Here is a 14,340-nt window from a genome sequence, read left to right as displayed (position 1 = left end):
CGCTCATGGCGCTGCTCATCGTGGCCACGGTGCTGGGCAACGCGCTGGTCATGCTCGCCTTCGTGGCCGACTCGAGCCTCCGCACCCAGAACAACTTCTTTCTGCTCAATCTCGCCATCTCCGACTTCCTCGTGGGTAAAGCCCCCAGCCCCCGCCCGCCGCTGGAGCCCAGGGGCGCCCAGCCCGACCGGGCCTCGGGGACTGGAGCAGGGACCTGGGGTGGCTCCCGCAGGCACACGCTCAGCCAGGGGCCGGGCCTGGGGAGGGGGCGTCTGGGACCGGTGGGGCAGTGGGCGCGGGCGAAGTTCCCTGCCTCACGGGTCGCCGGACAGGGGCTGGGGAGGGATCATCCCGGGGAAGGGGCCCAGAGGGCTGGCGCTCTGCGAGGCGCAAGGCGCAGCGACCGCGGGTGCAGCGCGAGCTCCTGCGCCGTAGCCAAACAAAGGCTGCGGTGGACTCAGGACGCGCGCAGAGGGCGCCGGGGAAGGTCTGGGGGAGGGGACGTGGAAGGGGGATTTTTAGAGCTGTGCTGGGGGAGGGGGCTGTGGGGAAGGCGAAGACTGGGGGAGCAGCTTGGAGGAGCGCGCTCTCACGTGTCCGTGCTCTGCTGCCGGCTGGGGGGCGGGGCGCGTGGCGTGCTGGAGCGCCAGACACCTGTTGGGGCTGCGAGGTGCGTCTTCCAGACGCTCAAAGCGGGGGCTTGGCGGTGGGAGCGGCTGGCGTGGCTGCTTCCAAGTGCCCTTTAACCAGGAGCAAGGCTTTTTCGGTTTCTAAGCCGATGAGGGAGGCAGAGCTATCCAAACACCAGGGCAGGGTCTGGAGTCCAGCCTGGGGTTGTGGGGAGAGGAAGGAAATTATCTCCCTTCCTCCTTTTGGGGGCTTCTGTCCGGAAAGCCGGACAGAAGTCTAGGGAGTCCTGACTCCAGGTTCCAGGTCATGTCGTACCCAGCGGTCCCCATGACTGGATCTTCCCTCCTGTCCCAGTGGGGCTGGGGCATGGGGGTTGAAGGCCAGCAGCAGGGCAAGTGGAGAGGCAAGTATGATGCTGATCCCAGAAGGTGGCCACCATGTGACCTCCCTTGTCCTGCCTCTCTCCAGTGTGGTTGTTCTGACTCCTGACCCCTGGCCAGCTGGTCCCATCATGGCCTTCCTCTCACACAGGTGCCTTCTGCATCCCTCTGTACGTGCCCTATGTGCTGACCGGCCGCTGGACCTTTGGCCGGGGCCTCTGCAAGCTGTGGCTGGTAGTCGACTACCTACTGTGCACCTCGTCCGTGTTCAATATCGTGCTCATCAGCTACGACCGCTTCCTGTCGGTCACCCGAGCTGTGAGTCCCGGGGTGTGGGTGCCGAGGTACCCTCCCAGGGTGGGGGAATCAGAGATAGCCATGGGGGGCACCAGGGAGGGGATGGCCACTTCTGAACCAGGGGCAGGTGCCTGGTGGCCTTTGTCCCTGCTGGCCTCTCACCTGACACACAGGCACTCTATGGCCAACTGCCCACTCAGTGGCCATTAGCTGCTGGCAAGGCTGGTCCTGGCACAGACACAGGCAGAAAGTCTGGACTTGCATCAGATGTTCCCGAGGAAGGGGTGTCACTTTGGACTTCACCCCGGGCAGGTCCAAATTCCCTGGGGTTGAAAGAATCTGAGGTCCAAGGCTCCGGCAGTATCCCTCACACACATGGGTTCAAGAGTGTGCACACATGCAGATACAGGGCCCCAGGAAGACAGGCCGCTGTTCTCAAACCCACGAGGTTTCCTCTGTGTGTGTGGCCACCATGAGTGGGGACCCTGGACCTGCCTGGGTATCCTGTGTCAGGGAACACAGGCATGGGGAGCTGCCGCAGAAGTCGCTCCTTTACCTTCTCACCTTCTGATGTGGACCAAGAGCGCTTTGTTACTGCGTGTGGGTGGGTGGGAGTCTCCCAGCAATGGGCCAGCATGTGGCCTCGTTCCTCCACCTCTGGCTCACAGGACAGCAAGCGCCTGCACAAGGGCAGGGCTGGAGTGCCCCCGTGAGCACAATGAACCTCGGACGATGGCTCAGACCTCAGCAAGACACATCATGTGAGAAATCATTGTTTGTGGCCAATGCTGAGTTTGGTGCCGAGGATGTAGGGACAGATGACAGGGCACCTGGGGAGCTCACAGCTGGGGCAAACAGGCAGTCCAGCACAAATTTAGGATTCTTGATCTAGGGGACATTCCGAGGCTCTAGGGCACCACCTAGCCAGGGGGCACAGCAGGGGCAGGACTGGGGGGGTGGGCGGAGGGGAAGGGGAGAAGGGCAGGCCCAGAGGCAGCTCCCCCACCCTCCTGAGCCAACACGTCCCTACAGGTGTCGTACCGGGCGCAGCAGGGTGACACGCGGCGGGCGGTGCGGAAGATGGTGCTGGTGTGGGTGCTGGCCTTCCTGCTGTACGGGCCGGCCATCCTCAGCTGGGAGCACCTGTCAGGTGGCAGCTCCATCCCCGAGGGCCACTGCTATGCCGAGTTCTTCTACAACTGGTACTTCCTCATCACGGCCTCCACGCTCGAGTTCTTCACACCCTTCCTCAGTGTCACCTTCTTCAACCTCAGCATCTATCTGAACATCCAGAGGCGCACGCGCCTGCGGCGGGATGGGGCCCGCGAGGCCGCTGACCCGGAGCCCCTGCCCGAGGCCCCGCCCGAGGCCGCTGACCCGCCGCCCCTGCCGTCCTCCGGCTGCTGGGGTTGCTGGCAGAGGGCGCGCGGGGAATCCCTGCCGCTGCACAGGTATGGAGTGGGCCAGGTGGCCCCGGGCGCCGATGCCGGGGAGGCGTCCCTCGCGGGTGGCAGGGGCAGAGATGCCCCGGCCTCACCCACCTCCAGCTCCGGCAGCTCCTCAAGGGGCGCCGAGGGGCCGCGCTCGCTCCAGCGGGGCTCCAAGCCGTCAGCGTCCTCAGCATCCCTGGAGAAGCGCATGAAGATGGTGTCCCAGAGCTTCACCCAGCGCTTCCGGCTGTCGCGGGACAAGAAGGTGGCCAAGTCGCTGGCCGTCATCGTGAGCATCTTTGGGCTCTGCTGGGCCCCCTACACACTCCTGATGATCATACGGGCCGCCTGCCATGGGCACTGCATCCCTGACTACTGGTATGAGACGTCCTTCTGGCTTCTTTGGGCCAACTCAGCCGTCAACCCTGTCCTCTACCCGCTGTGCCACTACAGCTTCCGCCGAGCCTTCACCAAGCTGCTCTGCCCCCAGAAGCTCAAGATCCAGCCCCATAACTCCCTGGAGCAGTGCTGGAAGTGAGCCGGCCTCCCCGGGACCTCCCACTGCCACCCATCCCAGTCCCAGTTTCCTGGGCAGCTGGCCAAGCTGCCCTCACCTGGCTCGCCCCCCAGGTGTGAGCCACGCCCTCTGTGGCCCACCCTAGATGCCACGGCAACCTCTCTTAGACCATCTGCCCTGCGGGAAGGCAGCTGGAGTACTAGCTGGTGGAACTGGAGTGTGGGTGGCTGGTCCTGCCACCCACATCCTGGCTCCACCCAGCCATGCTGTCCACCCTCCACGGGCAGTGTGATGGCTGGTGGTATCTGCTCCTCACACAAGTATTGGTTGACGTTCTTCCTAAAGCAAACACTTGGTGTGTGCACCAGGCCTCCAACCAGCAGTCTGCTCCTGCATGTGACACACCTGCACACACCTGCACACACCTGCACTCCTCCCCTCTCCCTGGACAAGCCTGGGACACTGCCTCTGTTGCTGTCTGTCTCTTGCTTAAGCCCAGGCCCAGCTCCTTTATCCCTCTTCCCTCCAACTCTCTCTGCCCCCAAAAGTGTCAAGTGGCCCTAGGAACCTCAAAGCTGTCCTCTGCTTTTCCACTCGGGGTATTTTCAGGAAAATGAAGAAAACATGTCTGTGAACTTGATGTTCCTTGGATGTTTAATCAAGAGAGACAAGATTGCCAAGGAGCTCAGGGCTGGATTGGCAGGTGTGGGCTCCCACGCCCTCCTCCTGTGCTGCGGCTTCCGGCTGAGCTCGCCAGCTGCTTCTGCTTGCCCCGCCCCTGGGCTTGGGACATTGGGCTGATGGGGGTTCTGTAAGTGGCTGGAGCCACAACACCTGCTCTGCCAGGCCAGAGCCTGCCCCTCCCGCTCTGTCTGCTCAACCAGAATTTCTTGGGGGTTGTTGGACAGGAGGGGACCTGGCATGCCCTGAGGGTCCTGAGGTTGCAGGTGCCATCAGAAGGAAACCAGCACCCAGGGAGGGGCCGCTTCACCACGTCCTGTGCACCCATCAGATGCTCTGCATGCCCACCTGCCTGCGTGCCTGCTTTGCTGCCCCTGCAAACCGTGAGGTCACAATAAAGTGTATTTTTTTAATGGTGCTGATTCCTGGGGATTTTGTGGAGGGATCAGAGGACCCCCAGGGAGACAAGAGTCCACCAAGTGACAGGCATGCGGCACAGGGACTGCAGTAAGGAGAAAAGACTGCCTGCCACAGCAGGGTTTAATCTTAATAAGGGACCAGGGCCCCAGCAGTGTCCCCACCACTAGACCCCCACACTCCTCAAGGTGCTGCAGGGAGGAGACATGCCCTGCACACCTGTCCAGGAGGGTGGCATGGTGCTGGGAATGGGCCATGAGCATGCAGTCCCATGGCCCCTACCCTGATCCAGCCTTCCTTCCCCAGGTCAGGGGGTTCATCCTTCTTGGCCAGGAGCCACGACACCTCACAGCCATGATCTTCTGCCTGGGGGGCAGGGCTGCAGCCCATCAAGACTCAGGGCCCAGGGAGGATCTCGGCCATGCCCCATGTGTATGGGGGGAGAAGTGCCCGGGGAAGGGGCAGCACAGGAGCCATACAACCAGAGGGGGCTCCCAGCGCCTGGGGGCGGGAGCTGAGCTGGAGTCATGCTGGGAGGGGATGAGTATGGGGAGGGGAGGGTGTTTTTGGTAGAAGAGCCATCTGGGCAAAGTCCTGGGGGTGGGGCCAAGGAGGCGGGATGCGGACAGGGAAGAGAGGATGGACAGAGCTGCGCCGAGTCTTGTGAGCCTGCAGTGCTCAGAGGCCTTGTGGAAAACCAGAGGAGCCCAGCTTTAGTGAGATGCAAACTTGGTGGGCAGGTGCCAGCTCCTCCTAGAAGCCCCGCCTCCAGCTTCGAGGGCCCTCTCTCCCCAGCCTGCTCTCCCGGTCCTCAGTCCTCGAGCAAGCGAGCGGCTGTCCTTGCTTTGCAGCACTCCTGCTCCTGTCTTGACTTCCCCCACGGTGTGGCTGTTCTCACGGCCAGGCTTCAAGAGGTCCAGCTCCAGCAGGAGGTGCACAAAGGCTCCCTTTGCAGAGACTCCTGTCCCAGCACTGCAAAAGGGGATCGTGACCCTCTCTCACTCCCCAAAGCCACACTTGCACTTTTACATTCCAAACTTCCCAGAAAGCTCCCCCAGAGTCCTAAGCTCGACCCTGCCCCCTCCAGCTCTCTCAGTCTTCCAGACTTCTGATTCTGCCTCCCGGTAGCCCAAGGGCCCCTCTGGTTAAGGCAGGACCCTCTTCTCAGGCAGAAGCATATAGGCCCCTCCTTAGTGACCAGAGAGAGAGGCAAGCCTGGGGATGCTTAGGCCTTCTTCATGATTCTTGTCCCAGCCTGTGTGCCCTTCCACTCGGGGCTGGGCCCTGTCCTGAGCAGAGCTGGAGGCAGTAATGGCAGAAGCCACCTTCAGCTCAGCAACCCCTGCCCTGTCTCTGGGAGGTCCCGTGGCTCCCCCAGCATCCTCCCTTGCAGGCCAGCACTGCACAGCCCGGCCTGGCCCCTCGGTGGGCATCTGTCCCTGAGGCCCAGAGCTGTCTGGAAAAGGACAAAGAATCTGTTCTCCACAGCAACGGGCGCTTCTACACCAACAGCACAGCCAGAGCCCTGGCTGCCCCTCCACCAGGCCCTGCTAAATGGCTACAAATTGGAGGATAAAAGCATAGGCTTTCAAACAATTTTGCCTTCAATCTCTGGAAACTGTCACTCCCCAGAGCTCCCGTGCGGGGATGGAGGAGGAGAGAAAAAAGACACCAAGACTATTGAGCTATGTTCTACAGCAAACAAACATGCCAAGGGGCCTTTCTCCTTGAATTGGAGGTGCTGGGATGAGGCACAGGCCGGCTGCTGCCTGCTGGGCATCTGCTGAGCACCTACTATGTGCCAGGCACTGTGGGGGTGCCAGGCTGCAGTGGGAGCCACACAGATGTGGGCCCTGGGCTGCTGGGAGGCAGACAAACCACTACCGATAAGCGGCTGAGGAACGTGGCCATGCCTGGGCCCAGGGTGCTATCCTGGGTGCACATGGATGGTTTCAGCCCTCCCGGTGCAGGAGGCAGGGTGGCAACCAAGCTGAGGGGCAGCCCGCGAGAGCAGGGCCCAGGGCCAGTAGGGCCTCCCGACTGGGTCCCTTGGGGGCTGGTGCTGGCCACACCTATCCAGCCACCTGGCTGCCCTGGTGCTGGCTCTGAGGTGCCCAGCAGGCAAGCCGACGCCCATCTTTCTGCAAAAAGCCAAATTATTGGGGAGCCAGGACTGTGACAAGGGATGGCCAGGGCCTCTCAGGCAAGGCATCTGGAGTCCTGGGATGTGGGGAGCCATTTGGCTGTCTGGCCACTACCTCCCTGTTCTCCCATCCCATCCCAGCACTCCTGGCTGGGCTTGGGGAATGTGAAGAACCTTTCCACCAACATTTTTGGAGCTCCTTCTGGGCGCCAAGCCCAGGATGAGCACCCTATGTCCTTGCAGCCACCCCAAGGGGTGCTTTTGCTCTCCATTCTGCAGACATGAGAACTGGGGTTGGGAGGCTGGGCAGCTCCTACCACTTAGCAGTCAGTGGGGAGCCAGGATGTGAAGCCAAGTCTGGCTCCAAAGCCTAGGCTCTTCCCACTCATTGGGTTTGCCTTGAGCACCTACTGTGTTCTGGCACCAGAGGCACGGCAGGTGTGAGCTGGCCCCTCCTGCAGGACTGTGCCTTTCTGGGGGACAGGGCCCAGGCCTCCATCACCTCTGTGCATGGTAACAGGCATGGGTGCCCCCAAAATGGAGAGCAAAGTGGGGTATGTGGGAAGGATTCCATGAGCCTCAGAACCACACCTCAGCTCTCTTGATCTCAACACAAAGCCCTTATGGAGTGCCCACTCTATGTCCTCCAGTGTGCTGGATGCAGGGAGCTGGGAGATGCAACCCCTGCCTGCATTAAGCCTGTGCTGAGTCAGGAATGTGGGGGAAGAGTGGGCCATGGAGCTTGAAGTCCCAATGCCCAATTGCCCAGGTCAGGCAGAATGTGTGCTTGGAGGGGAAACTGAGGCCTGGGGGACAGGGATTGCCCCAGCCTCCCCAGTAGGAGGATCAAAGAAGTGGCAGGGCCGAGGCTAAGGGGCACCTGCCCAGGAATGACCACCCTGGTGCCTGGCATGTGGAATATACTCAGACCGTAACAACAAGAACATTTACTATATTCCAGGCACCGTTCTGAATCCTTTTCTTAGCTAAACTCATCTGGTCCTCAAACATGGCAGGTGCTATTATTCCCACTTTGCAGATGAGGAAATAGGCACAGAGAGGTTGTGACCTGCTCAATGTTGCATAGCTAATGAGAGGCCGAGTTGGTGCTGGTTTCCTTCTGACCATTTCCCCAACTCCCTCCGCTCTCAGGGCCACTTCCTCTCTCTTCTCCTGAGCCTGACATCCCGGGCACCAGCTCAAGAGATGCACTTTCTCTGGAAAGCTCCTTCTTCCTCACTCCAGTGGGCTCAGCAGAGCTGACCCCACCCCTTGGCTCCAAGATACGTGTGCATCCCAGGCATGGCTAGTCAGAATCACCACAAGGGGTCTGAAGTGGTGCACATCCCCTGCCCAGCCAGCGAGCAGCAATCCTGGGACTTTGGCTGGAACCCTGGGAAAGAGGTTTTCCTCTCCAGTTGCAGTTGTTGGCCTGAAAGTCTCCCAGGCTGTCCTCACCAAGGCTGTGTTGTGGAGAGACCCATCTGGTGCAGAGGAAAGCCGTGCTGAGAGCTGGAAGGAGACACCTTCCCGATGCCATTGTCTAAGCACTGGGTCCAGCCTTGCATAAAGCCAGCCCCGGAGCTTTGTGTTTCCCAAGCTACCAAACACACCTTCTTTCCAAAAGCTCGTACAAGATGTGCTTCTGATATTGTAGTGGGAAAAATCCTGCCCAGAGAGACTTGCTCCAGGCTGGCATCCCTCTGTCTCAGGGAGAGAGCAGATCTCTCCTGCCCATGGGAGGTCTGTCTTTGATCATAAAAAACAGGGAAGTGAGCTAATTATTTAGTAAATAATAATTAGTTGTTTGTAATGGGTGTTGGTAGGAAAGCATTCTTTAAACACACTGGGCTCTAGGGGCAGAAAGGTGACATCCTTCTCACAGACAGGCCATCACAGGGGGCCTCGACCAGGCAGTTTGCCTGGGCTTTAGATTCCTCATCGACTAAGCAGTGTACCAGATAGTACTCAGTGCCCCACAACCCCCCGAGGAAAGCAGCATGGTATCCAGAGGGTGGTAAGCCTCCCTCTGGAATCCACGTGACCCAAAACCGGAAGGGCACAAAAATACCCTCAAAAGAGAGAGAAAAAAAGAAAGGAGAGAAAAAGGAGATGGCTTCTGAAGATGAGGGGAGTGAACACTGAAGGAACTGGGTTAGAAACTGCAATTGCGCCACTCCGAAGTCAGTTTCCAAATTCAAACATGACTAATTCGACAATCTTTACCTGCCTCTGCTGTCCATGCAGGGCCATCTTTAGAGTCCAGCAAACCCTAGCTTAGAGCTGAGGCTTGGAGTAGGGGCAACCTGGTGGATGGGGAATCCTGGGCTGGTCTCCCAGTCTGGCAGAACCACAAGCTCCCAACAAGCCAGGAGGGCGGGCAGGCAGTGAGCCATTTGCTTGTCCCCCACTCCTGTGTCATTTGCCCCTCAGGGCCCATGGCTTCCTCTGTCAGCTGAGGGCCTTGCCTGGCTTATTTTCTGCTCTGTCCCAGAAATTATCTGTTCCTTGTCCTGTTTCCTCCGATCAGTTAATTCATACTCAAGTGTGACAGACTGACTATGCCAGGAAGAGGTGGAGATTTACATTTCAGCAAAAGACAATCTTTAAATCCAAATGGATTAAATTCTTTTTTTTTTTTTTCCTTTTTGTCTTTTTTCATGTCCGGCAACGGACCGCAACCCTCAGTGTCGCGCCCGTATCGAACTGGGACCGGCAACGGGATCGCAACCCTCGGTGCTGCGCCCGCCCCTCGCTCAGCCAGTGAGCGGGAACCGGTCTGGATGTGGGATCCGAACCCTCGGCGGGAGCGCCTCCGCGCTCCCAAGCGGCGCACTGTAGCAGTGCGCCACCGGGCCGGCCCCCAAATGGATTAAATTCTAATGCAGGCATTTCAGACAGGAAGATACACCAAGGGGATGGCGGGTGGTTGGGGGGGGTTCCTTCCATGTGCTGGGCCCTGAGCCAGGCACTGACCTCACCAAGGAATCCAGATTTGTCCAGCGGAGAGGTGAGAGCCCCTTGGTCTGAGCTCCTGGACTGAGCCCCCCTGCTAGGCCAGAGGCTCTGTGGGGGCCACCAGGCCATGGGAACCTATGGGGGCCGCATGGATATTTCCTGGGACCAGAACTGGGCCCTTCAAATGTTTCTTTTAATCAACTATGGACTCCAGACACTCCTCAATGATCCCTGTAGGCTGGCCCTGGGCTGTGCCCAGGTAGACTCCTGCAGGGCTCAGAGTCGCTTGGGAGGCAGTCACATGGGCAGATAACACTATCTCAGGGAGGGGGCTGGCTGCTGCTGGGGCCGCCCAAAGTATATACCAGGAGGGCTGCTGGCTGGAAGGGGCCAGCCAGGGCCTGCCCTGGGCTGTCCTGGCACAACTGGGGTTAGGACGTTACTTAGGGGATGTGCTACTGGGGAGGTTTTTCAACCACCCCTCCCCACCTTGGGGCTTCCCCTGGCCTTTACCAGCTGCAAGCCTGTCCTTAGGTCCAGTGCGGGGCCTTTCTGAGGGACATTTCCTGGCCTAAAGGCTGGATGCCAGAGCATGAGTCTGGCAGGTCCAGGGCTAGGACGGGTGGCATGGGGGCTGGGGGTGTGAAGGGAGCAGGCCTGAGCTGGGGTGGAGGACCTGGGCAAGTGTGCACCATCCCCAGGCCATCCTGGAGGCAATACCTCCCCCCTGCCCTGGCTTCTGCCCCCACCCCTCAGGCCTCTCCCTCAGAGGCTGGAAGACGGCCTGGAGGCTGTGAAGAAGGGGGTCCCTCCGCGGCCCTCATACCCTGGGGCACTCTGGCCCCCAGCTGTCCCAGTCCTCTAGCCCTCCCTCCCAGCTGGGCACCAACAAGGAAAATTAATGCCAATAGGGCTTTGTTTTCAAAGCCTCCTCCTCACTTAATCCCTCCACTTAGAGTCAACAGATAAAATACAGGACGCTCAGTTCAAGCAGATTTCAGATTCACAACAGCACTTTAGTGTGTGTGCGTCCATGTACTGCATGCTTTGCTGTGAATCTGAGATGCAAATGTAGCTGGCATTTGCCCATCCTGTGCCCATCTGGGAAAACCCAGCCCCTTCTCCTCTCCTTTCCTCAAAGCCCCTCTGCCGACAAGGACACTTGGAGAGAGGGGCAGGGAGAGGGGACTCAGCTTAAGGAGCCATCAATCTCTTTGGAAAGGAAGAGAGGAATTAGGGCTGCAGGTTGGGTGGGGTTCAGAGGGGGTGGCTGCCTATGGCCTAGTCCCCAGACCTGGCCATGGGCAGCGTGCTGGGACCCCGGGGGCTCAGCCCTGCCTGCCACACAGGAGGGGCCAGGCCACCTCTGCCCTTGGCCGTGGATTCCAGGTGACAATCCAGGACCCCTGTGAGCCCAGAGAAGAGGTCCACCCTGGGTTGGGCTGAACTGAGCATGGGTAAGACCCCCAGGGAGGAAAGCAAGTGCCCCGTGCCCCGTGTGTTGGGCCCCATCATCTCTACTGAGCAGGTGAGGATGCTTCCACTCCCTCCCCCAGCGTGCCGACACTGCCCATATCCTACCCCCTAGTGCAGAGTGTAAAGGGTACAGCAGCTGAGCTGAGTGGCCAGCTGGACCCCAGCCAGTCCTGCACCTTGGAGGTCGTGGCAGGAGGTGGAGCAGTTTACTGGCTCTCAAGAAAAACGCAAACCCACTGGTACCCACTGATTTTTTGCCAAGAAAGATTTTTTCCCCCCTAAGGAACCAGATGATTGCAAGAAAGAATAAACCATCAGGCAGCCCTCTCTTGTCTCCAGCCCTGTCCCTAGCACCCACGCCTCAGCTCCATGGGGGTCAGTCTCCCATGAACCCATAAGTCAGTGGCAAGTGGGCCGCTGGGTCACAAGGCCATGCAGACTCTCCTTTGCCTGCGTGGCCATGCTCTGTTTAGGTGGTTGGACACATCAACTGAGGAAAGGCAGGCTGAGGTCTTCTCTGTTGCACTCGGCCTTTCTCAAACACCAGCAGGCTCATTTCAGAAGTGTAGGCCTACGGGCCTGGTGTGGGGGCTGACCACAGGGGCTGGTCCTGGCAGTAAGGACACAATCATATCAGCAGCAGGCAGTGCCCAGCCTGCACTATGTTCCTTGCGTGTACTCCTTCACCCTGCGGTGCTGATGGCGATGTCCCCAGATTCCTAAACCCACAGCAGTGGATTGTTCCCAGGAGGGACATTTGCCACAGAGCTTAATGCCAAGGGTTGTGCAGGCTGCAAAAAGACTTGCTTATGTATTCATTTAACCTCCTTTCAAGAAACAGCTGGCAAGGGTGCCAGGCTGGGGACAGTCCCTCCAGGGACTTGTCGGAGAGAAGTCCTGCTTATGTCTTGTTTTTTTCTTTTGAGAGTGCTGTAGATTCACATGCCGTTAGACACAAGAGCACAGAGACCCCATGGGCTCTCCACCCAGTGTGCCCCAAATGGGAACAGTGGGCAGAAGTATCCTACAAGACAATGGCGGGACACTGACATGGCATGCTCCACAGCCACATTCAGATTCCCATCTCACCTGTGTGTGCATGTGTTTAGTTCTATGCAATTTTTAAGATCATGGTAAACAGTACTTAACATACAACTCACCATTTAAACCATTTGTAAGTGCACAATTCACTGGCCTTAAGCACATTCACATTGCTGCATGACCATTGCCACCATCCATCTCTAGAAGTTTCTCATCTTCTGAAAGTGAAACTTGTTGCCCATTAAACACTAAGTTCTATGAGGTTTTTTGCATGTCGAGACCACAGCCTGTCTGAGGATCCAGGTGCTGCACTGTTATGGCCATAGCCACTTCCCACCCACCCAGTCCCCAACCTCTAACCACTGGTAACCTGTTCTCCATCTCCGTCATTTGTCACTCCAAGAATGCTGTAGAAACAGAATCCTAACCCGTAACCCCCAGATGCCGGCTGTCTAATCGGGGTGCCGTGGCATGGGAGCTCGCTCCTCCTCACTGCTGAGCAGTGTCCCACTCTAGCCTGTGGCTGTGCGCCCTATTAGTAAGTGTATTAGCATGTACCCAACGGGTGTACATTTATTGGAAATGAATGCCTCCCTCCTCTGTGCCAGCGCTGTCCCAGGCACTGGGCACAGTGAAAAGAGGTCTCTGTTCTCAACGAGCCAGGGGAGGGGGATGGATAGTGCAGGAGTGTCAGGTGGGGGACCCGTGCTGCACGCCCTGGTCCCCTACAGCCCACTAAAATGAAAGAAAGGAGGGAGACAAGGCATAGATGGGAGACTTCCACAAAGCTCTGGACGACCTGGCAGGCGGGCATGAGGCAGGCCGAGGGCATGCCCTCCTGCACCCTGGGAAGCCCTGCAGGGCTGGAGATTTGGCTTCGGGGCAGTGAAAGAGGAGTCCTGGGACAGAGAACGCCAGGCCTAGGGATGGTGCTCAAGGCTGAAAGTTGGAGAATTTAGAGAAATTTTGCATTGTGAAACTTGGACCTTCCATCTTTAGACCTGTTTCCAAAAGGTCAGCGGAGCCAGGTTACAGCCCAAGGCAGGTGCCCAGATGAAACCACTGGGGGTGACTATCAACAGCAGGGAGCCAACCAAGAAAGCAGGAGACGGGGCAGCACCCACAGCGGGTGGAACAAGGTCCTGAGGGCAGGGGAGGAGTCCTCTGGAGGGTGCCTCTCCCACTACCCCGCTGGGCAGCCAGGTGAGGGCAGGGGGCCAGAGGACACCAAGGGAACCTTCAGGAACAAAGGGAGGCTGCCTGCTGGAGAGCCCGGCAGATGTCACCAGCTGGCAGGGGACAGATGTTGCAAGACAGAAAACATACCAGGAGTACAGAGGAAACCAGGCAAAGGAACACAGGGCAAGAAAACAAGGGGCTAGACAGCCAGCCATGAGGCTTTGGCTCTACCACGCACAGTATGCTACCCTAACAGATTCTAGATCACCCTGTTGTGGGGGCTGGAGGCTGCTGTGAGGAAGCTGAGTCGTTACCCACCATGGGGAGATGTCCACAGACAATGCCCAATTGACAAACAGAAGCAATGGTTGAATAGTTTCTAGAAGCAGAGACCAATTCTTGCAGAAACAGCGAGAAGAGGTGGGGATGGCACACAGCTGGGATCTGAGGAGATGTGCCGCAGGGGCTGCTATTTCTCAGTATGTCTTTTAGTACCACGTGCCTTTAAAAAATAGTTTCAAACCACAAGAAACCCAAATGCACCTAATATCAGCCACTGTGCACTTGGTCAGTCCATAAATAATTATCAGGCACCTTCTCTAGGTCAGGTTGCCTGAAGCTGCTGGGGGCACAGCTGAGAAGAGACAAAGACCCAGCATCTGGAGGTGACCCTGGCACCCCGTGGGTGCTGAGAGCACGGGGCTGGCCTGTACCCGCTGGCACTTTTTCTGATTCAGTACTGCAGCCATGACTGTCTCAGGAATGAGTTGGTGCCTTCACGCACTTGCTACCAAAGACTGGCTCAGATGGCCATGTGGTTGGTGTACCCCTCCACTTATGGGAAATGTCTGGAAGAGCAAATATCCAGGGATAGAAAGCAGACCAGTGGTTGCTTGCAGCTAGTAGGAAGTGAGTGGGGGTGACTGCTCATGAGGATGGGGTTTTTATTTGGGGTGAAAACATTCTGGAGTTAGTGGTGACAGCTGTACAATCTTACAAATATACTAAAAACCACTGGATTGCACACTTTAAAATGGTGAATTTTATGGTACATGAATTATATCTCAATTAAAATAAATAAGACTGTGGCAAAAATTTCTGCTTCTGGGCCGGCCCGGTGGTGCACTCGGTAGAGTGCGGCGCTTGGGAGCGCGGCGGTGCTCCTGCGCGGGTTTGGATCCCATATAGAGA

General features: G+C 58.1%; 1 protein-coding gene across 2 annotated transcripts; it reads left to right on the top strand.

Moving 5' to 3' along the window:
• Positions 1–74: 74 nt before the first annotated feature.
• On the top strand, positions 75–4,350 carry HRH3 (histamine receptor H3). Of its 2 annotated transcripts, none has more exons than XM_008570564.1 (3): positions 75–131; positions 1,162–1,328; positions 2,340–4,350. In XM_008570564.1, the coding sequence occupies exon 3, from the start codon at positions 2,388–2,390 to the stop codon at positions 3,273–3,275; it is 888 nt and encodes a 295-aa protein (XP_008568786.1). In that variant the 5' UTR covers positions 75–131; positions 1,162–1,328; positions 2,340–2,387; the 3' UTR covers positions 3,276–4,350. The 2 variants fall into 2 exon arrangements, with proteins under 2 accessions (XP_008568786.1, XP_008568785.1); XM_008570563.1 differs by lacking the exon at positions 75–131 and adding an exon at positions 1,976–2,068 and having other exon boundaries at positions 1,243–1,328.
• The last annotated feature ends 9,990 nt before the right edge of the window (positions 4,351–14,340 follow it).

This window comes from Galeopterus variegatus, unplaced genomic scaffold, assembly GCF_000696425.1.
Source record: "Galeopterus variegatus unplaced genomic scaffold, G_variegatus-3.0.2 Scaffold614, whole genome shotgun sequence".
NCBI classification, from domain to species: Eukaryota; Metazoa; Chordata; class Mammalia; order Dermoptera; family Cynocephalidae; genus Galeopterus; species Galeopterus variegatus.
The sequence above is the reverse complement of the archived record's forward strand: the minus strand, read 5'-3'. Positions and strand labels throughout refer to the sequence as shown.

Coding starts and splice junctions, on each gene's coding strand:
- HRH3 (XM_008570564.1), top strand. CDS start 2,388: ATGGTGCTGGTGTGGGTGCTGGCCTTCCTGCTGTACGGGCCGGCCATC.